The sequence below is a fragment of the Moschus berezovskii genome, chromosome 13 (assembly GCF_049115385.1).
Source record: "Moschus berezovskii isolate FMDL1 chromosome 13, NW_MosBer_1.0, whole genome shotgun sequence".
Lineage (NCBI taxonomy): Eukaryota > Metazoa > Chordata > Mammalia > Artiodactyla > Moschidae > Moschus > Moschus berezovskii.
In genome coordinates this window covers 71,794,609-71,821,376 of record NC_142472.1, presented here as the reverse complement: position 1 = coordinate 71,821,376, position 26,768 = coordinate 71,794,609, and the positions used below count along the sequence as shown (strand labels likewise).

General features: G+C 40.5%; 1 protein-coding gene across 1 annotated transcript in view; it reads left to right on the top strand.

Moving 5' to 3' along the window:
• Positions 1-26,768, top strand: part of GTF2F2 (general transcription factor IIF subunit 2) — a 150,389-nt gene that overhangs the window by 18,395 nt on the left and 105,226 nt on the right. The window contains exons 3-4 of the mRNA XM_055426057.2: positions 3,982-4,000; positions 5,203-5,347. Coding sequence (XP_055282032.1) covers positions 3,982-4,000; positions 5,203-5,347 — 164 coding nt within the window. The remainder of the gene's footprint in view (positions 1-3,981; positions 4,001-5,202; positions 5,348-26,768) is intronic.

Sequence of the window (26,768 nt, the reverse complement as noted above, 5' to 3'; positions counted from 1 at the left end):
GTTATGAATAAGCTGAGAGTAACAGCCTACTTTAACACTGGTAACACTTGGGCCATTTTCATCAAGCATTCCCCACCATGTCCCTAAATCATTGCACTTGCATTTTTTTCTTAATACCTTTGAACATCTGATGGGTATTGCATTTTAATTGGTTTACAGTTTTGCTTTAGTTGTTTAATTAAAACCAGCCTTTCTACATAACCATCCTGCCTCAGAAAACTTCAGTTTTCAAATCTTTGATAAATGTCATGTTTTACTGACAGTCATACAGTCTGTGATAATACAGCTTCTCTCAGAGATATGTAATTTCTAGTTTTATTTCTAAACACATTTAACATTCAAGGTCATGTGAGGGCCCACTAATAATGGAAAATATGCAAATAAAAATCAGTGAGATAATTTTCTGTTATAAAAATTGACTAAGTTTAGAACAGTGTTACACTGTTGATAGGAGTTTGCTGCTGCTGCTCAGTCGCTTCAGTCGTGTCCGACTCTGTGCGACGCCATAGACGGCAGCCCACCGGGCTCCCCCGTCCCTGGGGATTCTCCAGGCAAGAACACTGGAGTGGGTTGCCATTTCCTTCTCCAGTGCGTAAAAGTGAAGTCTGTCAGTCATGTCCGACCCTCAGCGACCCCATGGACTGCAGCCTACCAGGCTACTCCATCCATGGGATTTTCCAGGCAAGAGTACTGGAGTGGGGTGCCATTGCCGTCTGATAGGAGTTTGAATCAGTACAGACTTTCTGAGGGGCAGTCTGGCAACAAACATGTATATTAATATACACATATATACATACACATGCATGTACCAATATGTACATATCTTATACACACAAGCACAGATACACACTGCTGCTCAAAACAAAGCAGAATAACAGTCCACTGTTTTCTCGGCCAGTCAGCTCACAGTGGAAGCATTATGTTCAGTTCTTGGTGCTGCCCTTACAGAAAGACACTGAGAGACTCATCTCGCAGAGGGGGACTCAGGCAATGAGAAAGCTAAGACATTAATAATAAAATCCTCGTGCCTTTGACCCAGCAATTTCATCAATTTCTAAAACCTATCCTGTGGAAATAACAAGTTAGTGATGCAAAGATTGGTACACAAAGATAATCGTTTCAGCGTTGTTTGTTATGGAGAAAAATGAGTAGCGTTCTCAAATTCCTTAGTAAGGGATTAAGTAAGTAAACTGGGGACATTTTAAAATTGTTTCATATTTTTAATTTGAAACAGTCTGAAGCTGCAGAAAAGTTGGAAGAACAATATAAAGAACTTTTCCACCATATAGATCCATGTAATATAGCATTCTCCTGTGACTTTTCAGGAATGTAATTTGAATAATTTCCTGTCTTCTAATGTATCATACATTGATATTAACAAGAAATCTTTATAAAGTTAGAAATATCAAAAGCCACATTAACTGTTTCATTTTTGTTATTATTTTAATAAATATTTAAATCTCTAAAAGAAAGCAGTAAGGTTTCCCTTAGGGATATATCTCTTAAATTCAGAATGTGTTAAAGTGTATACCTCACTGGGGAAAATAAAGAACTACTTTCTGACAGGGGCATTCTCTTTTGCAGTCACAGTTCACCCTTACAAATCTATGAATTAACAACCAAATAGTACTACTACCTAATCATCAGACTTCACTTAAGATTTGCCAGTTGTCTCAGTGATGCTTTACAGCAAAAGGATACAGTCCACAGTCTTGCATTGCCTTCTGTTGTCAGGTCTCTCTGGTTTTCCTTACATCTAGGAATCCTGTTATAGTTATAAAATCCTATTTGTAATCGTTCATGGATTGGAACTGTTTTGTTTTTGTTTTCCCATTAAACTGAGACCTTGAGGATAAAGACCTGTACTCATGCGGTGCGTTTGTCACAGGCCGTGGATGTGCAGCAAACACTGCGTGGCAGTGAATAAATGAACCACTGAAAGAAGGCACAGGTTGGACCTCAACCCAGTGTTACAGAGAAACAGTACTTTTCTAACTGGTCTGCATGTCTGTTCTACGTGTATTTTTTCGTATAAGTTTCTTGGGTCATGTCTTTGTTATACTTTTCATGTCTATTCTACGTGTATTTTTTCGTATAAGTTTCTTGGGTCATGTCTTTGTTATACTTTTGTTCTTAATCACTCAGCAAACTCAATGATTGATCATCAGCTAATAAATACCTTGTATGGGCTTAAGGAGTTTAACATTTTAAGTTTGAATATAAATGTTAGATTTGGAGGAACTTTGAATAATGTAATTGTTATGAACTTATGAACTTTATACTTGTTATACTTGTGTATTCCATTGCCTAAAGAATAAAGTCTGTGCTCTGTGCTGTGATATTCAAGATCTTTTATGGTCTGGTCCCATTTTTCCTTTTTAGTTCACCCCCTACTATTCTTTATTTTGTACGTTCCCTCCCAGCCAAATCTGATCACATTTTTCTGATCAGACTCTTCCATGACTTTACTTAGCTGTGTACTTTTGATACTAGTTCAAAAGTTGCCTCTTGCTGAGCCGTATGCTTATCTCTTAAAATAGAAGAGGTGGTGTTCTCCTGTCTGATCCTGGCATATTGTGGCTCTCTTAATTAAAGTTTATCTCATTTTATGGTTATGGATTTAGCTTTTATGTCTTCTGCTAGCTGGCAAAGGGGCCCTGCACTCAGTACTTTGCATATGACAGGGATTTAATACATTTTTTTAAAAATTAGGCTATTATTAGGGTGTTCATTGATCCCATATTGGGAAAAAACAATTTAAAAATATGTAATTCAAATAAATAAAAAATAGTATGGGACTTCTCTGGTGATATAGTGGATAGGAGTCCACCTGCCAATGCAGGGGACACAGGTTCAATTCCTGGTCCAGGCAGATTCCACATGCTGAGGGGCAGCTGAGCCTTTGAGCCGCCCCTGCTGAGGTCACGTGCTGCAACTACTGAAGCCCATGCACCTCGAGCCCATGCTCTGCAACAAGAGAAGCCACTGAACTGATAAGCTCCGCACACCACAGTTAGAGTAGCCCCTGCTCTCTGCAGCTAGAGAAAGCCTGTACACAAGGAAGACTCCGTGCACCCAAAAATTAAAAACAAATTATAAAAAAAGATAGTATAGAAGAATATTTACTGTAGCTAATAGTAGAAGATGTTAGCAGTAGAATCTTGGCTAATTTAAAATTTTTTTGCTTGTCTGTAATAAAAATTATTGCTGTATGAGCATATTATTTAATAGAGAAGATTGCTTATAATTTTAAAATAATAATTTTTGATCTTTAGAATTTTGTTAAGTAAATGAAATTTCTTCAGCTGGACAAAATAAATAGTAAAATTTGTTGAAGTTCTCTATATCTGGTATTAAACATGGGAAGATCCCCTGGAGAAGGAAATGGTAACCCACTCCAGTATTCTTGCCTGGAGAATCCCATGGATGGAGAAGCCTTGTAGGCTACAGTCCATGGGGTCACAAAGAGTCGGACACGACTGAGTGACTGAACAGAACAGAACAGAACAGAACATTCACATGCTGCTGAATGCTAAAAGTACTCAAAAGTTAAAGTAAGAATTGTAATAAGATCATTATTTGGCTAAAATATTATTAGGGCAGGTTGTTATAGTGTTAAGAGACACGAACTTATAACATCTAAAATATTCATTGGTGGGACTTCCCTGGTAGTTCAGTGGTTAAGACTCCATGCTTCCACTGCAGGGGACTCAGGTTTGACCCCTGGTCAGGAAACTAAGTACCCGCGTGTGGTGCAGTGTGGTCAAAAAATAAATATTCGCGTGGGATTAATGTGAATTTTTTTCTCCTATAGGATTATAAATAGAATAGTTAGGAGAACCAAAGGTAAATATTAATCTCTGTAACTGTAATATTTTAATGTACATATGAAGTTGTGTTTCTTTTATTAATAGTTCTTAGCTTACATTTAGAAAAAACATGAAATTAAATAATTGAAATGTTTTCTTTCCTCTCTTTCAGAAATCAGGGAAGGACCGAGGTAAGATTATTTCTATGGAAATTTTATTTAAAACATGAGATTATTTTACTGTGCATTAGAATTAGTAAAAAGAGGGTAGTGTTTGCTCTGGAAAACTCTACATGAAACTGGTGGCTGGTCAGGAAAACATAGTAGTGTAAATGCCGGTCTTGTGTGAGTGAATAGGCTCCTTTCTAGTTGCTCATACTTAGCATTTTTCTACTTTGACTTAAATATCCCCTCTCTTAGTACTATGAAAACTAGTATTGCTTCAGTAATACTTTAACATTATTTCAGAGTGGCAAATGTATTTGACACAGATTTTTGAAGGCCTTAGATTTTGACCCATTGAGTCTAGGACATAATTTGCAGTACCTGTCACATAGTAGAGAGATACTTAAATAATACTTCATAATCTTCCTGTGTGTTTGAGAGATCAGCACTTTAAGTTTATAAATCCCTTTGATGAAAAATTTTGGGAGATATGGTAAAAAGCATTTTGAAAGATTGGGTCTTTCAAAAAAGACCTCCTGGGTCTTTTAATTCTAAACCTCAATATTGAGTTATCCTTATAAATATTTAGTTGTATTTGTTGAAATACTTGAAAGTAAAACACCACCATGTACTCATATGGTAGTCATTGGATCTAAAAAAGAAAGCCACCCTCTGCTTATGGGAGTGTTTAAGCTTTCTGAGTAAATAGATCACTTCCCCCTGCTTCAGGTAGTTGCTGTCTTAATACTTAATGTTCACTCATTCAGCAAATACTGTTTTTCTTCTATGTGCCAGCCATTTTGCTCGGAGATGGGTGGATGGATGGATGGATGGATAGTTCTGTTTGTCTATCAATCCATCCACCTAATATTTATTTAATTTATTTACGGGTATAAATATAACAAGACACGGTTCCTTGACCGCAGATACCTTAGGGAAACAAGTTACTTCTATTTTACAAATATAATTTTTTCAGCCATAGACCAGAGAAAACATTTGAAAGCTATCTTTATAATGGTAGATTAACCCCATTGTTCAGACAAATAGGAATAGATTCTCTTTTTATGACTTAATTATTAAAACTTATTTGATAAAATTTTTAAAAATGCTTCATAAAATGATTGGAAAAGATTCACATTAAAATATTTGATTTATAGTCACAGTTTCTGTACAGATACTTTGAATACAGCAGTATATTGTAATAAGCTCTTGTTACTGGTGTCTGCTAGGTTTCATTTACTTTGAATGAGGATCTTGCAAATATTCATGATATTGGTGGAAAACCAGCTTCAGTCAGTGCTCCTAGAGAACATCCATTTGTCTTACAAAGTGTTGGAGGACAGACGTTAACCGTGTTCACTGAGAGCTCCTCAGGTAAGTGGGCATAGAATCATTTAAATGCAATTTCTGGACGTGTTGTGTAGATTCTCTCTCTCAACACACTCTTGAAGGTCATTACCAGGACTGTTCGACCTATGGTTCTTTCAACCTCTAATTCACATCATGCTACTTCTCTACTCAGTGCTCAAAGTCCTTTCCTGTGATTGATGAATTTTTGGCTGTTACTGGAAGGGTTTAATTTCCATTTGTGGCGTGAAGAAATAGAACAAAGCAGATGGAAGAGTGTGGTGCATCAAGCTGTCTTCTAGGATGTTGAGGAAACAGTATTATGAGTTTTGCCAAGATAAGGTCATCCTTGCCTGTTTTGGTAAATTGATATTCAGCAACTGTAAATTGTGTTTTTAAAAATACTGTTTAATACTAGAATATTTACTCAAAATACAGGAAATACTTTGGCTCTTTATTTCTTAATGCATAGGGATTGACTTCTTTTAATTGGTATCAACTTCTAAGAAGCTCTGCATAGTTTTTAATTTTGTGTGTTTGCTCTTAAATGTTTTAATAGCTAAGTAAAAGGGGAGCAGGTGTTTCAGTTTGTGAATTAAATATAGAGGGGACTTTTTTGGTGGCATATGTAACAGTATATGTTCATTTTCATTGTTTCTTGGTTTTTAAGCTTCACTTAAATTTGCGGTACTACTAGTAAAGCAACAGGCCACCTCATTTTAACAGAACTAATTTCTCATACCCAATTCAGAAAGTTTATTTGGTGTGTGAAAGAAAAGCATCCATGGTTTTGTGTATTTTCTTTGAACATTACAAAGAAAGGTGTAAGAAATTATGTTAAGAACATTATTGTTTTAACAGAATATGCAGTTGATCCTTGAAAACTGGGAAGGTTAAGGGCACCAACACTCACAGTTGAAAACACAGGAGTAGTTTACAGTGGGCTCTTCGTGTCCATGGTTCCTCCATGTTTGCGATTGTGTGTGCTCGAAGTCAGCAACTATAGATTGAATGGTACTGTGGTTTTTACCATTGAGAAAAGTCTGCATTTAAGTAGACCCTTGCAGTTCAAACCCATGTTCTTCAGGGGTCAACTGTACTCCAGCAAATTTTTGTGGTGCCTTAGATTGCCAATATCTGCATAAACTGATGTCAGAAAATCATTGGGGTTTTTTTTCCCCTTGGATGTAGAATTTTAAAAGTGGTAAATTGTAAATATTCTGTCATGTGGTTTAAAGTTAAGGTGAAATTGTTAGTTACTCAGTTGTGTCCAAATCTTTGTGAGCTCATGGACTATAGCCTACCAGGCTCCTCTGTCCATGGAATTCTCCAGGCGAGAATACTGGAGTGGGTTGCCATTCCCTTCTCCCAGGGATCGAACCTAGGTCTCTTGTGCTGTAGGCAGATCTGTACCATCAGCCACCAGGGTTTGCTTTATTTCATTATTCTGTTGGCGTAGTGTAATATTGTAGGAAGTAGAGAATGGTAACACATGCATTTTCTCCTGGAGAAGACTCAACCATTCAACAAATATCTATTATGTGCTGCATTGTGCAGAGCACAGCATAGGCACAGTTAGTCTAGCAACTGGTTGGATTTAATAAAACCTATTGAACCTGTGGGGTTTTCTCTACTTTTATGGTTGTTCCTGGAGTGGAAGAGGCGTGGCACCAAGATGATAAAAAGGAAGCAGTCTGAAAAAAAGCCTGAGGTGGGGAAACTTGTACTTCCTTGGTAGAAAAAGGCACCCTGTTTCAGACTTTTTACCTATCAGGTTCCTAGTTTTTCTGAAGTATGACTCATTTCTGGTACTTACACAAAAGACGGTGATTTAGAAAGCTGGGGTTTGTTATCGTCAAAATTAATCTTTTGTATTTAATCTTGTAAATCCTTTCATTAGCGTCGTGCTCTTTCTGAACATTTTGTGTTCACATTTGGGGTTACAGTGTACTCCAAAGTGAATATGGCTTTATGAGGATGATCTTGCCAGGAATATGGAAAAGGATCAAGATTGTCCTTCTTCTGGAGTTTGTACAGTATGTTCTTTGTAGAACTGTGATAATGCAGGTGAGGTCTAAGTTGCCGTTAGATGGCGCACACTACAGGGGAAGTCTTTGGTGCCTAATGTCGGTTGTTCTGTCTCATGTCATTGTTCCCTAACTCTCTTTGCACCTTTCTTTTTTTCTGTATATATTTTTTATTTTATTTGGCTGCATTGCGTCTTAGTTACAGCATGTGGGGTCTAGTTCCCTGACCAGGAGTCTAACCTGGGCCCCCTGCTTTGGGAGCACAGTGTCTTACTAACAGACAATCCACTTGGATCTCTCATCACCTGAAATGCAGAAGATACAAAATCAGGTTGACTTCTTCATTCCTTGATTCTCCATATGTCCGTATTTCTGTCAGTGATCCATTGTTCTTCTGTTCTGAGCCACCTTGGACTCTCACATTCAGACCGTTGCTTGTTAGGTCATTTCTGTAGTAGAAATACACATTTCCTTCTTGTTTTTTTTTTTTAATATTCATTTTTATTTGTTTGGTTCTGCTGGATCTTAACTGCGGCTAGTGCAGTGTGTTTTACTTGTGGCCTGTGGGATCTGGTTCCCTCACGAGGGACTGAACTTGATCCCCCTCCATTGAGAGTGCAGAGTCTTAGCCCCTGAATCACCAGGGATGAACCTCATACACAATTCTTGGTACTACTTAACCCACAGTCCTCTGAACACTTCAGCTGTCCTCTCTACTCTCCAAGCTGCTAGAATCCCTTCTCCCTCCCCAGAGCCTCTCAACACTGCTGCCTCTCCTCCTTCCCTTATTTTCCTCTGCCAGGGATTTGTTTGCTTTTTACAGCCGCTCTTTCCCTTTATGACTCCGGTCTTTGTCGATTCTTCCTTCATCTAGACTTTTACGGCAATAAGGTTTGTATTACTCATTTTGTCCCTGAATTAAACCTTATGGGCAGGGGACCATGTCTCATGCTTATCGCCAAGAGTGGCTCATATAGGACTGAACACAGCACGTGGGCTTGCTAAAGCAAATATGTATTGAAATAGTTGATTTTCTCCTAAGAATTACTGGTACTCTAAAGGTACTCTTTAGAGTGATTTTAAGTGAGATGGCTTGTTGGTGACAAAGGATAGATTTTCTTATTTCAAAGTTAAGTCTTTTTCTTAAGACACTTGAGATTCAAAATTGAATATTAAATTTCTGTTCCCTACTTTATTTCTTGCTCATAATATTTTTATTTTGGCACGAATGATTCTTTTAAAAGAAAAAGTCTTTGCCAATGAGATTAGTTCAGTGCTGTGTGATGTGACACTTGGTTGACCACTAGACACGTTATCATATTGCTTGGTGCATTTCCTGTGTGCTGAGAATCAGTTATATAATTTTCAGAGGTTTGAATTAAGCTTTGTGTGTATCTGTGTGTGCTTTATAGCATTCAAACTACAGCTGTCTTCTTCTGTTGAATTTTTTTCTTATCACTGCTTTTACATGAATTTTGCAGTTGTGTAAATTATCACCATCTGCATATTGCTAGTTGCCACTGCAATGGAACTCTGAGATTTTTTTTTTGAAGTATAGTTGATTTACAATGTTATGTTAATTTACAGTGTTGTGTGTTAATTTCTGCCGTACAGCAAATGATTCAGTTATACACACATATATTCTTTTAATAATTCTTTTGGTTTATGACTTATCATAGTTCCATGTGCCATACAGTCGGACCTTGTTTCTCAGTTCTGTATATAATGGTTTTCTGTGTCTGTGAGTCTCTTTCTGTTTTGTAAATAAATATCATATTTTTAGATTTCACACATAGATGATATCGTGTGACATTTGTCTTTGACCTACTTCACTTAGTACGAATCTTTAAGTCTGTCTCCGTGGCTGCAACTGGCATTGTTCCATTCTTTTTGTGGCTGAGTGGTATTCCATCGTATATCCGTAAATACCGCATCGTCTTTATCCATTCAGCTGTTGGTGGACACTTAAGTTGTCTCCATATCTTAGCTATTGTGAATAGTGCTGCTGTGAACATAGGGGTGCATGTTTGTTCGTTCGTTCGTTCGTTCGTTCCATCGCTCAATCGTGTCCGACTCTTTGCGACCCCGTGGACTGTAGCCTACCAGGCTTCTCCATCCATGGGATTCTCCAGGCAAGAATACTGGAGTGGGTTACCGTTTCCTTCTCCAGGGGATCTTCCCGACCCAGGGATCGAACCCAGGTCTCCCGCATTGGAGGCAGATGCTTTAACCTCTGAGCCACCTTTGCGACCCCGTGGACTGTTGCCTACCAGGCTTTTCCGTCCATGGGATTCTCCGGGCAAGAATACTGGAGTGGGTTACCATTTCCTTCTCCAGGGGATCTTCCCGACCCAGGGATCGAACCCGGGTCTCCCGCATTGGAGGCAGACGCTTTAACCTCTGAGCCACCAGGGAAGCCCAAATGGCCAACCTACTGTACCCTTATTTTGTCCACTGTGTTGAGTACTTCTTAGCAGTTATTTCACACAGCAAGCCTATGAGGTGGAAACCATTGTCACTTAATTGATGAGAGAAACGGGGCTTGCTTAGGGTGTAATTTGACCAACATGCAGCTGGTAGACCTGTGCCCTTAATCTTCTTACTAGTGGTTTTCAGAGTGTAGGTAGAAAATTAATTTTGTGAGTAACTGACAGCATTGAAAAAAAGACAGAAATTGAATGGGGGAAAAAAAGAACTTTTATATTTGGGAACATTTCAAACACATGCTGAAGTAGAATAATATAAACTCACCCAGCTTTTTTAAAGTGCTGTTAGTGATTAAGAGGGGCTTCCCAGGTGACTCGGTGGTAAGGAATCCACCTGCCAAGCAGGAGATGTGGGTTCAATCCCTGGGTCGGGGTGATCCCCTGGAGAAGGGAATGGCAATGCACTCCAGCGTTCTTGCCTGGGAAGGCCCATGGACAGAGGAGCCTGGCAGGCTGCAGTCCCTGGGGTCGCAGAGAGTCAGACATGACTTAGTGACCAAACAGCAACAGCAGTGACTAAAAACAAATTACTTTTGTAAAAAGATATTTTCCTTTTTTCAGATATGTTTGCACCCCTCATTGTCCTGCTGCATTTTATTTCTAAGCTTTTGTAAAGTCTATGAATCACTGTGATTTTATGATACGTTGCTTCACTTATTATAAACCTCAGTTCCATTGTAAATTGCCTATTGGGTTTGCCCTGCAGAAACAAAAAGGATCTGTTTGATCATTGTCTGCAAATTATGAGTATGTTTTTAACCTGCCACTCTGCAGATACAAAGCTGTGTTTATATATTATGTAGTGCAGTGGTTTCCACCTGGGAGACTGCTTTGCATCATCTAGAGACATTTTTGAGGATCTCCCTGATGGCTCAGTGGTAAAGAATCCACCTGCCAGTACAGGAGCCGCAGGAGACTTGGGTTCAATCCCTGGGTCAGGATATCCCCCTGGCGATGGAACTGGCAACCCACTTCAGTATTCTTGCCTGGAGAATCCCATGGACAGAGGAGCCTGGCTAGCCATAGTCCATGGGATCACAAAGAGTTGAACATGACTGAGTGACTTGAGCACGCACACAGAGACATTTTTGACTGTCACCCTGGGTGTGTGTTCGTGGCATGGAATAATTGGGGATGTCACCAAACAGCCTGCTGTGCACAGAACAGCTCCTTGCAGCACAGAACTGTCCAGCCCAAAATGTAAGTAGTGCCAAGGATGAGAAATCCTCCTCTTATAGAAAAGAAGGTGTTTTAAGTGAATGAGCTATTTGGTATAACTGCTGGTGAGATTAAAGTTATAGAATAGAAATATGTTTTTTTTTTTTTTGACAGAGCCAACAGGAGTGATGAGAACTTGGTCACCTCCCCAGTAGCTGGTTTTTTTTGTTCTTCTCCTGTTCTTTCCCTGCCCCTCCTCCTGCTGCTGTTTTTCTTCCTTTTGTTGTATCGGAAGAAATTTCTGTGATTTGAGGGGACTGCTCTTGAGGTTTTAGCTTAACTTTCAGTTGGAGCATTTGTTCTGTTTACATTTAAGATAACTATCAATGTGTATATTCCTTTTGCCATTTTCTTAATTCTTTGGGGTTTGTTTATGTAGGTCTGTTTTCCCCCTTCCTCTTTCTTTCTCATCTCTTGTGTTTCCCACCTAGAGAAGTTCCTTTAGCTTTGTTGTAAAACTGGATTGGTGGTTCCGTATCCTCTCAGCTTCTGCTTGCCTGTAAAGCTTTTGATTTCTCCATGGAATCTGAATTGAGAGCCTTGTGGGTTGATTGCTCTTCGTTGTAGGTTTTTCGCTTTCAGCACTTTAAATATATCCTGCCACTCCCTTCTGGCCTGCAGCTTAACTTTTCATTGTGGAAAAAAATTTAAGCATATGCAAAAGTAGAGAAATAGTATAGTGAAACTCCGTGTGCCTGTCATCTAGCTTCAGACTTCAACATTTGGTCAGTCTTGTTTCAGCTCTTTCCCAGCCACTGTTCTTTGTACCTCACGGGGTCATTTTAAAGACAGTCTCACCCAGCATATCATTCCACCCTTAAATTTTTAGTACATGTCTCTGTAAGGATTCCCTTTTTAAAGATACATAAGCACAATAGCATTACAGTACCTAAAAAAGTGGGCATTAATTGCAAAATACCATCATAGATGTCACCAGTGGAAACTGTTTAATGCTCACACTCCAGTGTTTCTTGATTTTTTCCCCCCTCTTTACGTTCTGTTTTCTGATTTATGGTTCAGCTGTATGTGAAATCACAGTGGTTTGCAATTTTATAGCTTGCGTTATCCACTTGAACAGGTACCACTGGAGAAAATACAATTCATCAAGTCATTTGTATTACTGCGAAGGCATGGAGCAATCTTTCTGAAGAACTGTTTGAAAATTTGGCTGACAAAGAAGTGACAGAATAGAAAATCATTTTTAGAGCTGTATGTACCAAGGCACTGATGTAAAATTTGTAACACTTTTTGAGGGGAAAATACTTAAGCGATGTTTACTGAATGTCATGCATTATTCTCAGATTGCATAAAATTAAAGTTAACAAATACATACATTTAGAAAGAAGAAGATCTTGTCAATGCAATATGCCCAAACTCTAAAGAAATAGAGGGCTTGTAAAAGAAAAGTTAACATTATAAAATAGAAGCAGTATAAGAATTTATATGATGACCAGACTAAAAGTGTTAATTAATTCAGTATAGTTTCTTTGAGTAGGGAATGTACTAGTGTATCTTGGTAAAGCAGTAGGGACATACTATTTGTATATAAACCTCAATGTAAATTATGTTTTATTTTTTTAAACATAATTTAAACATAATTTTATTTATTTGCCTATTGGTTGTGCTGGGTCTGTTGCTGCGTGTGCTTTTCTGTAGTCGCGGGCAAGCAGGGGTCTACTGTCTAGTTGTGGTGTGCAGGCTTGTCTTTGTGGTGGCTTCTCTTGGTGCGGGGCACGAGCTTTAGGGCACGCGGGCTTCGGTAGCTGCGGCTCCCAGGCTCTAGCACAGGCTCAGGCACGGGCTTTAGGGCACGCGGGCTTCGGTAGCTGCAGCTCCCAGGCTCTAGCACAGGCTCACTAGTTGCAGCGCGTGCGCGTAGTTGCTCCGGGGCACATGGGATCTTCCCAGATCAGGGATCGAACACTGTCTCCTGCACTGGCAGGTGGATTCTTTATCACTGAGCCACCAGGGAAGCCCTGGAATTTTAATTTCTTGAAAAATTAAATTGATCACGAAGAATAGAGAAACCAGTTTCATCTAGGTCAAATTTAAGTTTAAAATAAACCTATTGAAAGTTAGGTCAGTTTGTATGTCTTTAATGCAAAATGATTTAGTAAACATTTTAAGATACTGGAATAAAATCTCATTCCTCCATGTTTACACCAGCTTGTTAGAAATAGGCAGCTGAGGCCTGGCCAGAGGTGAAGCACTGATAGAGAGCCAGTGTGCTTTTTGAAAAGAAGTTTCAGCCCAAGTCTTTTTTAAACATTTTTTTAAGGACCGTATATATGTGTGTCAGCCAGGAAATTAAAAGACGCTTACTCCTTGGAAGGAAAGTTATGTCCAACCTAGATAGCATATTAAAAAGCAGAGACATTACTTTGCCAACGAAGGTCCGTCTAATCAAGGCTATGGTTTTTTCCCTGGTCATGTATGGATGTGAAAGTTGGACTGTGAAGAAAGCTGAGCGCCGAAGAATTTATGTTTTTGAACTGTGGTGCAGGAGAAGTCTCTTGAGAGTCCCTTGGACTGCAAGGAGATCCAACCTGTCCATTCTAGAGGAGATCAATCCTGGGTGTTCATTAGAAGGACTGATGCTAAAGCTGAAACTGCAATACTTTGGCCACCTCATGCGACGAGCTGGCTCACTGGAAAAGATTCTGAAGGAGTAGGGGACGACAGAGAATGAGATGGCTGGATGGCATCACCAACTCGAGGGACATGAGTTTGAGTGAACTCCGGGAGTTGGTGATGGACAGGGAGGCCTGGCGTGCTGAGATTCATGGGGTCGCAGAGAGTCAGACGTGACAGAGCGACTGAACTGATATGTCTGTCAGTCCTCAGTATGTTGCTTGTACTGTATCATTCAGTTCAGTTCAGTCCCAGTCCCTCCCAGCATCAGAGTCTTTTCCAGTGAGCCAGCTCTTTGCATGAGGTGGCCAAAGTATTGCAGTTTCAGCTTTAGCATCAGTCCCTCCAATGAACACCCAGGACTGATCTCCTTTAGAATGGACTGGTTGGATCTCCTTGCAGTTTAAGGGACTCTGAAGAGTCTTCTCCAGCACCACAGTTCAAAAGCATCAATTCTTCGGCAATCAGCTTTCTTCACAGTCCAATTCTCACATCCATACATGACCACTGGAAAAACTATAGCCTTGACTAGGCGGACCTTGGTTGGCAAAGTAATGTCTCTGCTTTTTAATATGCTATCTAGGTTGGTCATAACTTTCCGTCCAAGGAGTAAGCATCTTTTAATTTCATGGCTGCCAGCAGCATCCACAGTGATTTTGGAGCCCAAAAAAATAAAGTCTGACACTGTTTCCACTGTTTTTCCATCTATTTCCCATGAAGTGATGGGACCAGATGACATGATCTTAGTTTTCTGAATGTTGAGCTTCAAGCCAACTTTTTCACTCTCCTCTTTCACTTTCCTCAAGAGGCTTTTTAGTTCCTCTTCATTTCCTGCCATAAGGGTGGTGTCATCTGCATATCTGAGATTATTGATATTTCTCCTGACAATCTTGATTCCAGCTTGTGCTTCTTCCAGCCCAGCGTTCCTCATGATGTACTCTGCATATAAGTTAAAGAAGCAGGGTGACAATATACAACCTTGAGGTACTCCTTTTCCTATTTGGAACCAGTCTGTTGTTCCATGTCCAGTTCTAACTGTTGCTTCCTGACCTGCATACAGGTTTCTCAAGAGGCAGGTCAGGTGGTCTGGTATTTCCATCTCTTTCAGAATGTTCCACAGTTTATTGTAATCTACACAGTCAAAGGCTTTGGAATAGTCAATGAAGCAGAAATAGATGCTCTTCTGGAACTCTCTTACTTTCTCCCTGATCCAGCGGATGTTGGCAATTTGATCTCTGGTTCCTCTGCCTTTTCTAAAACCATCTTGAACATCTGGGAGTTCACGGTTCATGTATTGCTGAAGCCTGGCTTGGAGAATTTTGAGCATGACTTTACTAGCGTGTGAGATGAGTGCAGTTGTGTGGTAGTTTGAGCATTCTTTGGCATTGCCTTTCTTGAAGATTGGAATGAAGACTGACCTTTTCCAGTCCTGTGGCCACTGCTGAGTTTTCCAAATTTGCTGGCAGATTGAGTGCAGCACTTTCACAGAATCATCTTTCAGGATTTGAAATAGCTCAACTGAAATTCCATCACCTCCACTAGCTTTGTTCGTAGTGATGCTTTCTAAGGCCCACTTGACTTCACATTCCAAGATGTCTGGCTCTAGGTGAGTGATCACACCGTCGTGATTATCTTGGTTGTGAAGATCTTTTTTGTACAGTTCTTCTGTGTATTGTTGCCACCTCTTCTTAATATCTGCTGCTTCTGTTAGGTCCATACCATTTCTGTCCTTTATCGAGCCCATCTTTGCATGAAATGTTCCCTTGGTATCTCTAATTTTCTTGAAGAGATCTCTTGGCTTTCCTATTCTGTTGTTTTCCTCTATTTCTTTGCATTGATCGCTGAGAAAGGCTTTCTTATCTCTCCTTGCTATTCTTTGGAACTCTGCATTCAGATGCTTATATCTTTCCTCTTCTCCTTTGCTTTTCTCTTCTGTTCTTTTCACAGCTATTTTTAAGGCCTCCTGAGACAGCCATTTTGCTTTTTTGCATTTCTTTTCCGTGGGGATGGTCTTGGTCCTTGTCTCCTGTACAATGTCACGAACCTCTGCCCATAGTTCATCAGGCACTCTTGTCTATCAGATCTAGTCCTTTAAATCTATTTCTCACTTCCACTGTATAATCATAAGGGATTTGATTTAGGTCATATCTGAATGGTCTAGTGGTTTTCTCTACTTTCTTCAATATAAGTCTGAATTTGGCAATAAGGAGTTCATGATCTGGGCTATGTATCATTAGCTATTCCAAAAGAAGAAGGTGGGGGGAACCCTACAGATACATACTGTTTTCACATTTTTCCCGTCTTCCTTTAAAAGAGCTTTTCTGGAGAATTATTTTATGGCTGGAAGTTGTAGCCTTCTCCTGCTCACAGAGAAAAGAGCATGCCACCCAGGGTTATTTACAGCTTCGATTTCTTTTATATAGCTACACACAACTTCATGACTGTGAGGACTTGGTAGATTTTTTTTTTACTTTGTAACTTGTTATGTATCATAGCTAAAAAGATTTTTTGAGAAGAGCCCCCGTATTGTTCAGCAAAGGGGAAACATCCGGTGATTTGGAGCGGTTCTCTGTCTCTTTTCTGCGTCTTCTAGGTGCAGGGTGATGTGCTTACACTCCCAAGTTAGGGACAGATTGCCGTGGTTTAGGAGTTGCAGCATACGTGTCATAGATGCTTTGGGTGCTTTCCCCACCCCCACGATCCGTCAGCCCTGGCCGTTCCCAGGCAGCGTCTAAACCTCAGCATCTCTCTGTGTCTCTGCTGGCCAGGAGGGCGGGTCAGAAATGACAGGGTGTTAACCCTCACCCTGGGAGCCAGTATTGGAAAGGACTCAGTGGGTGAATACCCAGCTTGCTTAGTGCTCAGGTAGGGTAGCCCAGGCACGCGTCCTGCGCTGTCTTGCAGAATTCTTCAGCACAACGGCTGCACCTGTCAGTGCTGTGCAACTGGTACCTGTTTTCTAGACGCAACTCTTTAATGACTTCTTTCCCCTCCCTATCTCTTTTCTCCAATCCTCTTCCAGTGTTTCCTGGGATCATCTCACCAACACGTTGCCTGGAAACCTTTGGAGCTTCTGGAGGAATAGTAACCAAGATACTAACCAAAATAGAGATAGTAAACCGTAGCTCTCTCTTTATTCAGGAACTGAAAATGATGTCTTCATAGGGGTTACTTGGCACCACCCCCCTGCTTTGGCCATGCCGCTCAGTTTATGAGATCTTAGTTCTCTGATCAAGGATTGAACCCATGCCCTCAACAGGGAAAGCCTGGACTCCTAACCACTGGACCACCAGGGAATTCCCTGGCACATACCCCTTTTAAAAAAATCATGGACCAAATATGGTATTACAATCCTTTTTAAATTAATATACTTCACAACTGACCATGTAACACTCACACTAGTATTTTTGTGAGAGTTCTGGTGTGTTCTCTGATCCTCAACCTTCTCTCTTGGAGGGGCTGTGCATCCAAGAGATTTTAGACCCTAATGTGTTTCCTGGGGACACCACACATGAAGCAGACTCCAATCGACCCAGATATCCCGAGACTGAGGTTCAGGAAGATTTTATCCGGGAAGTCGAGGTGCGATTTCAGGCCACATCGGTTTTTCCGTGGCTGTGTCACTGCCTCTAATCACCACCTCTTTCTGCTACTGTCCCCGTGAGTGCCCATCACCTGTCTGACCACAGTCATCTTCCTCACCTGTCTGCTCCCACCAGGATGATGGATCCTGCTGCTGTTGCCTTCACTCGGCTTCTACCCCCATCTCCCCTCAGGCCCTCAGGGTAATTCTGCGCTGCTCAGCCCTGCCCTTCTCTTCACCGGGATTCTTCCAGTTCCCCTCTGAGCTGCAGTTATGATGCTGGTAAAGTTTTCTCAGGTACTGCTGCCTCTCCTCTGCTTTGGATTTCAGCACCTGGTTTTTCATTTATGCAGTTTCTCTGTATTCTCCAGCTTTTTGAAATAACTACTTTAAAGCCACAGACCTTTCCCATTAGAATATAATTTACTCAGGAAGACAGTTGCAAGGGAAAAACAATGCACAGTATCTCATTAGTAGGAAAAAACTATCATTTGTTGGGGACAATTTTATTTTAAGACTGTAAAATTCGTGAAAAGTAATTCAAATAAATTAATTGCATCACTGATTCAGCTGGCATTCACTTTCCACCAAAGTACTTGCTTCAAAGTCTTGTCAAAAAAGAATATTAAAAGATGTTAAGTGGGAGAAAGAGAAATTAATTGGAGCCTATGTGATAACTTCACCAGACTCTGTGTCTCACAAAGATAACCACAGTCTCTTTCTGTTAAAAAAATAGAAAAGATACATAAACAAAATGCTGGAACCATGACCCATGACTCTGGTTGGTTTCTTAACATGTTATTAGTCCTTTAGAAGTTTAATGTTTCTGATATAACAGTATTTCTAAATGGTACTGGTTATGTCAAGTAAGACTTATGCTTGAAAGATTTTTTAAAAAATCTGTATTAGGAAGGAAACAAAGTTACTCAAGATATGTAAGCAATTAGTCTAGACAATTCAGTATTGAATCCATGAATTCAAACAGCTTACCTACCAGTGTTTTCTGTTTTGATCTGAGTTGTGGTTACATGAATACATTCACTTTGTGAAAACTCATCAAAGCTGGAAATTTATGATTTGTGTGCTTTTCTTCATTAAAAATTTTATTACCAGAGAAGTCAGAAAGCACAAGAAGAAAACACATTTTTCTAAAAAAAAACTCAGCAGCCAGCTCTCTTAGTTGGTTCAAAAAAGTTAAATCACAGGTATTAAATCACCCTGTGGTAGTTTGCTAGGGCTGCCATACCAGAAGGCCACAGAATGAGTAGCTTAAAAAACAAATTTATTTTCTCACCGTTCTGAAGGCTGGAAGTCCAAGATGAAGGTACGGGCAGGTTTGATTTCTTCTGAGGCCTCTCCTTGGCATGCTGATGGCTGCCCCCTTACTGCCTCTTCACATGGCCTTCCCTCTGCACACGTGTACCCCAGTGTGTCTCTTTGTGACCAAGTGTCTTCTTGTAAGGACACCAGTAGCGTGGCCTGCCCCACTCTCGAGTACAGTAACTCTGAAGTTGCTGTGTCCTGTCTGTGTCTGGGTTTGGCTTCTCCAGAAGTTCACCCTGTGGGCTATGGTAGGACATTTGGTCGGGAGCCCGAGAATGACTGCCGCGCTGGGTAGTGTCTGCCGCACAGTTGATGTGTCACTGAAAATTAGTGTATACTTGAGTCGATGGGATCATATTGGCTGAATCATAGAATTAGGAGGAGTGCCATTTAAATGGTAATTTTCTCACATTATTAGTGGAGAGGGAAATGCCTGTTGACCCAGGCCATTTCTGAATGGAAATGTTGCACATTTGCAGGGTTGTGGTAGTAATGGAATATTGGTTGGAAGAGACCTTATTTTACTAATAAAGGTAATTCTGACATTCAAAGATGGTGGCTCTGCTGCACAGTGAAAAGGAGAGTATATTGACAGAATAAAAAGTCATAGACTGAAGGGGAATTTTAATACTAGGCCAAAGGTGTTTTAGGACAAGACATTCAAGGATATATTGGTTCATTATTAAAGTAAAATAGAAACCAGCAAGCTTTGGACTGTTGAAACTGCTACCTCCCAGCTGTAATATATTTTAACTTGGAAAACATGGCTCTCGTCACCCTTTTTTTGTTTGTTTTTTTAGTTAAATTTCACAGGTAGAAGAGGAAGTGCTTAAAGATGATCAGGTTCAGCAGTGAACTCACAAATACAACTCACAAATTGATGTGTGTTATGGCTACTAGGATAGAAGAGCTACAGTCTGCAGGATCTCTGAGTTGGACACGACTGAGCGACTAACTGGACAGGGAGGCCTGGCGTGCTGTGATTCATGGGGTCGCGGAGAGTCGGACACGACTGAGCGACTGAACTGACTGACTGACTGACTGACTGAACTGAGCGACTAACACACATACACGGCTACTAAAATACTGCGGGTATGAGAATGAGCCCACCCTGCAGGCCTAGTTTATTTGGCTAGGTTTTTTTATATATATATATAATGAATACTGAGATTTTAGACAAGGCATTTCTTCAGAAGGCCAGGATAGTAACCATTATTCCTTATTATACTTAGCTGTTTTGCATAATTATTTTACCTGCCCCATCTCAGAAAACATTTGAATTGAAGACTGCCTAATTTTAGTTCAGTCTCTTTTTTTGAGGCAGGGAAGTTGTTCTGAATGCCTTTGAGAAGTAGAACTGGAGACCAGTTTTTGTTATTCTGTGTCCATGTCCTTCCTGCCATGGAAAGAAATGAAGAGATAAGTAAAAAGCCAAATTGTATATCTTTGGACATAGGACAGAATGATAATAAGCTCTGTAGTTTTTGCTCTAGATGTCTGGATAAAAGTGAAATATATTTAAGTGATTTGGGAGATCCTGTCTGACTATTCGTTTTGCACCTCTGGAGTAAGAAACGCTATAAATTTTCCTTTGTATCTGAAGTTAGGAGAGATTTAAAGAAAAAATTCCTGAAGAGGGAATCTTAATATTCCTGAAGGCTACCAGACGCATCTTAGGGGTGGAGTCGTATAGTTTATTTGGCTAGGGAATTAAGAAATTAGACAGTGAAGACTAACAGGGTGTTAATGTAACTGTAACTTAGGGTGAAAAGGACCGTAATTAACTGTCTGAAAGATAAGTGTGTGTGTGTGCTCGTGCTCAGTCATGTCTGACTCTTTGCAGCTCCATGGACTGTAGCCCGCCAGGCTCCTCTGTTCATGAAATCTTTCAGACACGAATACTGGAGTGGGTTGCTATTTCTTCCTCCAGGGGATCTTCCCGATCCAGGGTTTGTACCTGCATCTCTTACATCTCCTGCATTGGCAGGTCATGCTTTACCACTGGCACCACCCGGGAAGCCCATGTATAGCTTGTAAAAACCCATCATTTGTACGCTGCTTCACAGCATACTTTCACAATACTATTACGTGATCCTCAAGAATTCTGATAGGAAAAATAAATCCCCCAAGATGGGTTAAGTGGATTTAATTTGACCACCTAATGTGAGATCATTATTATGCCTGAGCCCTGAGAACAAAATGTCTAGAAAAGACACACAGTTCTTGTCCTCCCAGAGTTAGCATCTGTAAAGGAGGTAGTAGGGGAGGTGGTTCACTGGGAACAAAAGAGAAGATGCAGAGGATTATCCTGCATGAGTGAGAGAAGCTTCGCCAGGAGCCCAGCTTGAGTTAAGACCTGAACTATTAGTTGGGGGTTCTACTTGGGCAAGCAAAGCATGCCTGTTCCCTTCATGCAGCATGTGTGGAGGGTTGAGAGCAAGATGGGGTTGAAAATTTGCAAGTGTAAAAGGATGAGGTGCAAAGTGAGGAGAGTTGGGACTAGGTGTGCATGCCCACCAGAGAGTGACAGTGACTTGAGCTCTGATGATGACTGCTTTTCCCTGCTCCGCTAAAGGGAAATGGTAGCTCCTAGAAGTTTGTGAATCCTGGTGAAAATGGTTTGAGATTCATTAAAGGTTGGTAGCATCCTCATATTTCAGGAGGTAGGGGCTATGGTGCAGGGCAGCTCAGACTGAGCAGTGCTATTAGAATAAAGAGAAATGATTTAATGTCTGGAATTTGTCAGACATTGTCATTTTCAAACTACTGCACAATTGCACTCCTCTCACACGCTAGCAAAGTAATGGCTCAAAATTCTCCAAGCCAGGCTTCAACAGTATGTGAACTTCCTGATGTTTAAGCTGGATTTAGAAAAGGCAGAGGATCCAGAGATCAAGTTGCCAACATCTGTTGGATCGTCAAAAAGCGAGAGAGTTCCAGAAAAACATCTATTTCTGCTTTATTGACTATGCCAAAGCCTTTACCTGTGTGGATCACAGCAAACTGTGGAAAATTCTTCAAGAGATGGGAATACCAGACCACCTGACCTGCCTCCTGAGAAATCTGTGTGTGCAGGTCAGGAAGCAACAGTTAGAACTGGACATGGAGCAACAGACTGGTTCCAAATTGGGAAAGGAGTACATCAAGGCTGTATATTGTCACTCTGCTTATTTAACTTCTGTGCAGAGTACATCATGCAAAATGCTGGGCTGGATGAAGCACAAACTGGAATCAAGATTGCTGGGAGAAATATCAATAACCTCAGATATGCAGATGACACCACTCTTAGGACAGAAAGCAAAGAAGAACTAAAGAGCCTATTGATGAAAGTGAAAGAGGAGAGTGAAAAAGTTGGCTTAAAACTCAACATTCAGAAAGCCAAGATCATGGCATCTGGTCCTATCACTTCATGGCAAATAGATGGGGAAACAATGGAAACAGTGAGAGACTATTTTGGGGGGCTTCAAAGTCACTGCAGATGGTGACTGCAGCCATGAAATTAAAAGACGCTTGCTCCTTGGAAAGAAAGCTATGACCAACCTAGACAGCATATTGAAAAGCAGAGACATGCCAACAAAGGTCCATCTAGTCAAAGCTATGGTCTTTCCAGTGGTCATGTATGGATGTGAGTTGGACTACAAAGAAGTGTGGTGTTGGAGAAGATACTTGAGAGTCCCTTGGACTGCAAGGAGATCCAACCAGTCCATCCTAAAGGAGATCAGTCCTGAATATTCATTGGAAGGACTGATGCTGAAGCTGAAACTCCAATAGTTTGGCCACCTCATGCGAACAACTGACTCACTTGAAAAAGACCCTGATGCTGGGAAAGATAGAAGGCAGGAGGAGAAGGGGACGACAGAAGATGAGACGGTTGGATGACATCACTGAGTTAATGGACATGAAGTTTGAGTAAGTTCCAGGAGTTGGTGATGGACAGGGAAGCCTGGCGTGCTGCAGTCCTTGGGGTCACAGAGAGTGGAACATGACTGAGTGACTGAACTGAACTGTAATGTAATTCCAAATGGGTTAATCCTTTTAAGGGCTACCAGGAGAGCCACGGTATCATTTTGAAGTTAATTGCCATGCAGCCACAAACATTTTATGTACATTTCTATTTCATCTTTTTAATGCTAATGCTGAAGTATTGTTCAAAAGACAGCTGTTAACTTTCTTCAAGTGCTTCATTCATTCATGAATAGTGGCTGTTTTCGGTATTATCTCTCATTACTTTTATTCAATACAGTACCCAGTACTTCTTATACTGTAGCACTTGAATATTTGTCATTCTAAAGTTTAATTTGCTTTGAGTACTTTTGTGAAGGATTTCACATTTTATGATCATTTATTCTACACTGTTACCCTCCAGTGAAAAGAACTTGCTTTACTAGTGCTCTGTTATTTAAGGTCTTTCTTCGTTATGTTAGTCACTAACTCTATTTGAAACCAGTTTTTAATTGTCTTGGTTAACAAGAGATGGGAATACCAGACCACCTGACCTGCCTCTTGAGAAACCTGTATGCCGGTCAGGAAGCAACAGTCAGAACTGTACATGGAACAACAGACTGGTTCCAAATAGGAAAAGGAGTGCGTCAAGGCTGTATATTGTCACCTTGCTTATTTAACTTATATGCAGAGTACATCATGAGGAACGCTGGGCTGGAAGAAGCACAAGCTGGAATCAGGATTGCCGGGAGAAATATCAATAATCTCAGATATGCAGATGACACTACCCTTATGGCAGAAAGTGAAGAGGAACTCAAAAGCCTCTTGATGAAAGTGAAAGAGGAGAGTGAAAAGTTTGGCTTGAAGCTCAACATTCAGAAAACAAAGATCACGGCATCTGGTCCCATCACTTCATGGGAAATAGATGGAAAAACAGTGGAAACAGTGTCAGACTTTATTTTTTTGGGCTCCAAAATCACTGCGGATGCTGATTGCAGCCATGAAATTAAAAGACGCTTACTCCTTGGAAGGAAAGTTATGACCAACCTTGATAATACATTAAAAAGCAGAGACATTACTTTGCCAACCAAGGTCCGTCTAGTCAAGGTTCTGGTTTTTCCCGTGGTCATGTATGAATGTGAGAGTTGGACTGTGAAGAAGGCTGATTGCCGAAAAATTGATGCTTTTGAACTGTGGTGCTGGAGAAGACTCTTGAGAGTCCCTTGTACCGCAAGGAGATCCAACCAGTCCATTCTAAGGGAGATCGATCCTGGGTGTTCATTGGAGGGACTGATGCTGAAGCTGAAACTGCAATACTTTGGCCATATCATGCGATGAGTTGACTCACTGGAAAAGACTCTGATGCTGGGAAAGGTTGGGGGTGGGAGAAGAAGGGGACGACCGAGAATGAGATGGCTGGATGCATGCATCACCGACTCTGTGGACATGGGTTTGAGTGAGCTCCGGGAGTTGGTGATGGACAGGGAGGCCTGGTGTGCTGTGATTCATGGGGTCGCGGAGAGTCGGACACGACTGAGCAACTGAACTGAACTGAACTGAACATGCTGTCTAATCGACTATGCAGATTGCTCCCTGAGTGTAGTAGTGTTTTATGAATAGTAAGAAACACGTTTAATCTGCTTTAGATCTAACTAGATGATACATGATTGATACAAGTTGGTAAGAATTTACATTTTAAAACACTGCCATATTGTGTAGGATACTACAATGCTGTCTGAACTGTATAGGAATTTCGATTTATTTGAAAGTCAGTGGAACCATTTCTGCAGAACCATGGATATCTTTGTAAAACTGATTTTGTAATATTTTAAAACAGTTCTTTGGAAGTTTGGTGCTTAAGGTTATATTTTTATTTATTTATTTTTTTCTGAGGTGATTAATATACTATCATAAGAGTTTGTCTAAAAACCTCCAGAACTAACCATGGGGTAATTGGATATCTGTCAGTACCAGGTAGAGAGGGTGGGACAGAAGCGAAAAATGTGCACCTTAATTGTATTCTAGACTCCTTCCTTTGATTTTTCCTTCTTCCACAAGGTGTATGGTCCAACTAAGTCTACATTAAGTGATGTGCGGCCTGTTTATCCAGCATTCTTAGTAATAATGGAATTGGACAAACCTGATGTCCAAAAACAAGTTAGCTGGTGAAGTAAATTATGACATATTAGAATATAATTATTGATTTGTTTTTAGAAAAACGCTGTCTGCTGCACCAGCAGAAAGTCTTTTTTTTTTTTAAATGGCAAATTTCAAACATAGTGAAAGTGAGGTTGCTCAGTCGTGTCTGACTCTTTGCGATCCTGTGGATTGTAGGCCTGCCAGGCTCCTCCGTCCATGGGATTTTCCAGGCAAGAATGCTGGAGTAGGTTGCCATTTTCTTCTCCAGGGGATATTTCCAACCCAGGGATCGAACTCAGGTCTCCCACATTGTGGGCAGACATTTTACCCTCTGAGCCACAAGGGAATCCTGGGGTCAAACATAGTAAAGAGAATAATAAATGAATCTCAATATACTTATTACTTAGCTTCAAAAATTAACAACAGGGACTTCCCTGGTGGTCCAGTGGTTAAGAGTCCACCTGCCAGTGCAGGGGACACGGGTCCAGTTCCTGGTCCGGGAAGATCCAACATGCTGTGGGGCAGTTAAGTCCTTATGTCATAACTGCTCAGCCTGCAAGCCCTAGATGCTGTGCTCTGCAACCCAAGGAGCCACCGCAGTGAGTAGCACCGCTGCTGGAGAAGAGACCCCATTCCCTGCAACTAGAGAGAGCCCGCTCACTGCAGCGAGGACCCAGTGCAGCCACAAATAAATAAGAAGATTTAAAACAAGATGTGTATGAGGAAACTGAGCACAGCCAGCCAGTCCTGTTACATTTGCATCTCCCTTCCTTACCTCTCTTACCCTCTGCTGAGCTACTGCAAAGCAGATCCCAGGTTTACCACTTTATCTGTGCATGCGTTAGTTTGGTCCTCAGAGCCTGCTCCTTCTTTAAGGGTTGCTATATTCCTTCCTATTTAAAATAATATAAAATAAGAAGTAGCTCCAAAGTGAAAAAATTGTCTTTTCTGCTTACACATTGTATTGGATTTCTGAATTTTTAAAATTTCCTGTTTTGTCTGTAAGTAAATGTGATGTCATTCAGTGGTCTTGTAAATGAAAAAGTATTTGGATAATATTTCCTTTTTTAACAGAAGAGCTTTATTGATCTGTAATTCACCTAGCATACAGTTTATCCATTTGGAAGGTACAATTTGTTGTTTTTTAGTGTATTTGCAGAGATGTGCACCCATCACCACAACCAGTTTTAGAACATTTTTATCACTTCAAGAAGAAACCCCAATGACCTATATGGGAAAAGAATCTAAAAAAGAGGGAATATATGCATAACTCATATGCTTTGCTGTACAGTAGACCCTAACACAACATTGTACATCAGCTATACTCCAATAAAAATTTTTTCTATAAAGAAGAAACTCCATACCTATTAGCAGTCACTTGTTTCTTTCACCCCAAACCCCCATCTCATAGGCAACCACTAATCTGCTTTCTATCTCTATAGATTTGTCTGTTTTGGGTAGTTCATTTAAATGAAATCGTGTAATATTTGGTCTTTTGTAACAGGCAGTTTTCACTTGACATAATGCTTCCAAGGTTCATTTATGCATGTATGCTAAGGCGCTTCAGTCATGTCCGACTCTGTGCAACCCCATGGACAACAGCCCACCAGGCTCCTCTGTCCACAGGATTCTCTAGGCAAGAATACTGGAGTGGGTTGCCATTTCCTTCTCCAAGGTTCATTTATGTTTTAGCATTAATCAGTACTTCATTCCTTTTTACTGCTGAATAATATTCTATTGTATGGCTTTTCCGTATTTTACTTATCCATTCATCAATTGGCAGACATTTGGATTCTGTCCACTTTTCAGCTATTATGAATAGTGTTGCTGTGAGCATTTGTGTACAGGTCTTCTTGTGAATTTTTCGTTTCTCTTGAGTATTTACCTCAGAATAAAATGGTTGCTCACATGGTAGCTTTATGTTAAACCTTTTGAAAACTTTCCCACAGCCGTTGCACGAGTTTTCATCCCAGTCAGCAGAATGTGAACTTTCTGATTTTTGCACCTCCTCATCAACACCTCTTACGGTGTGTCTTTTTGAATGTACTCATCCTGGTGAGTGTGAAGTGGTCTCATTGTGGGTCTGCTTTGCATTCCCC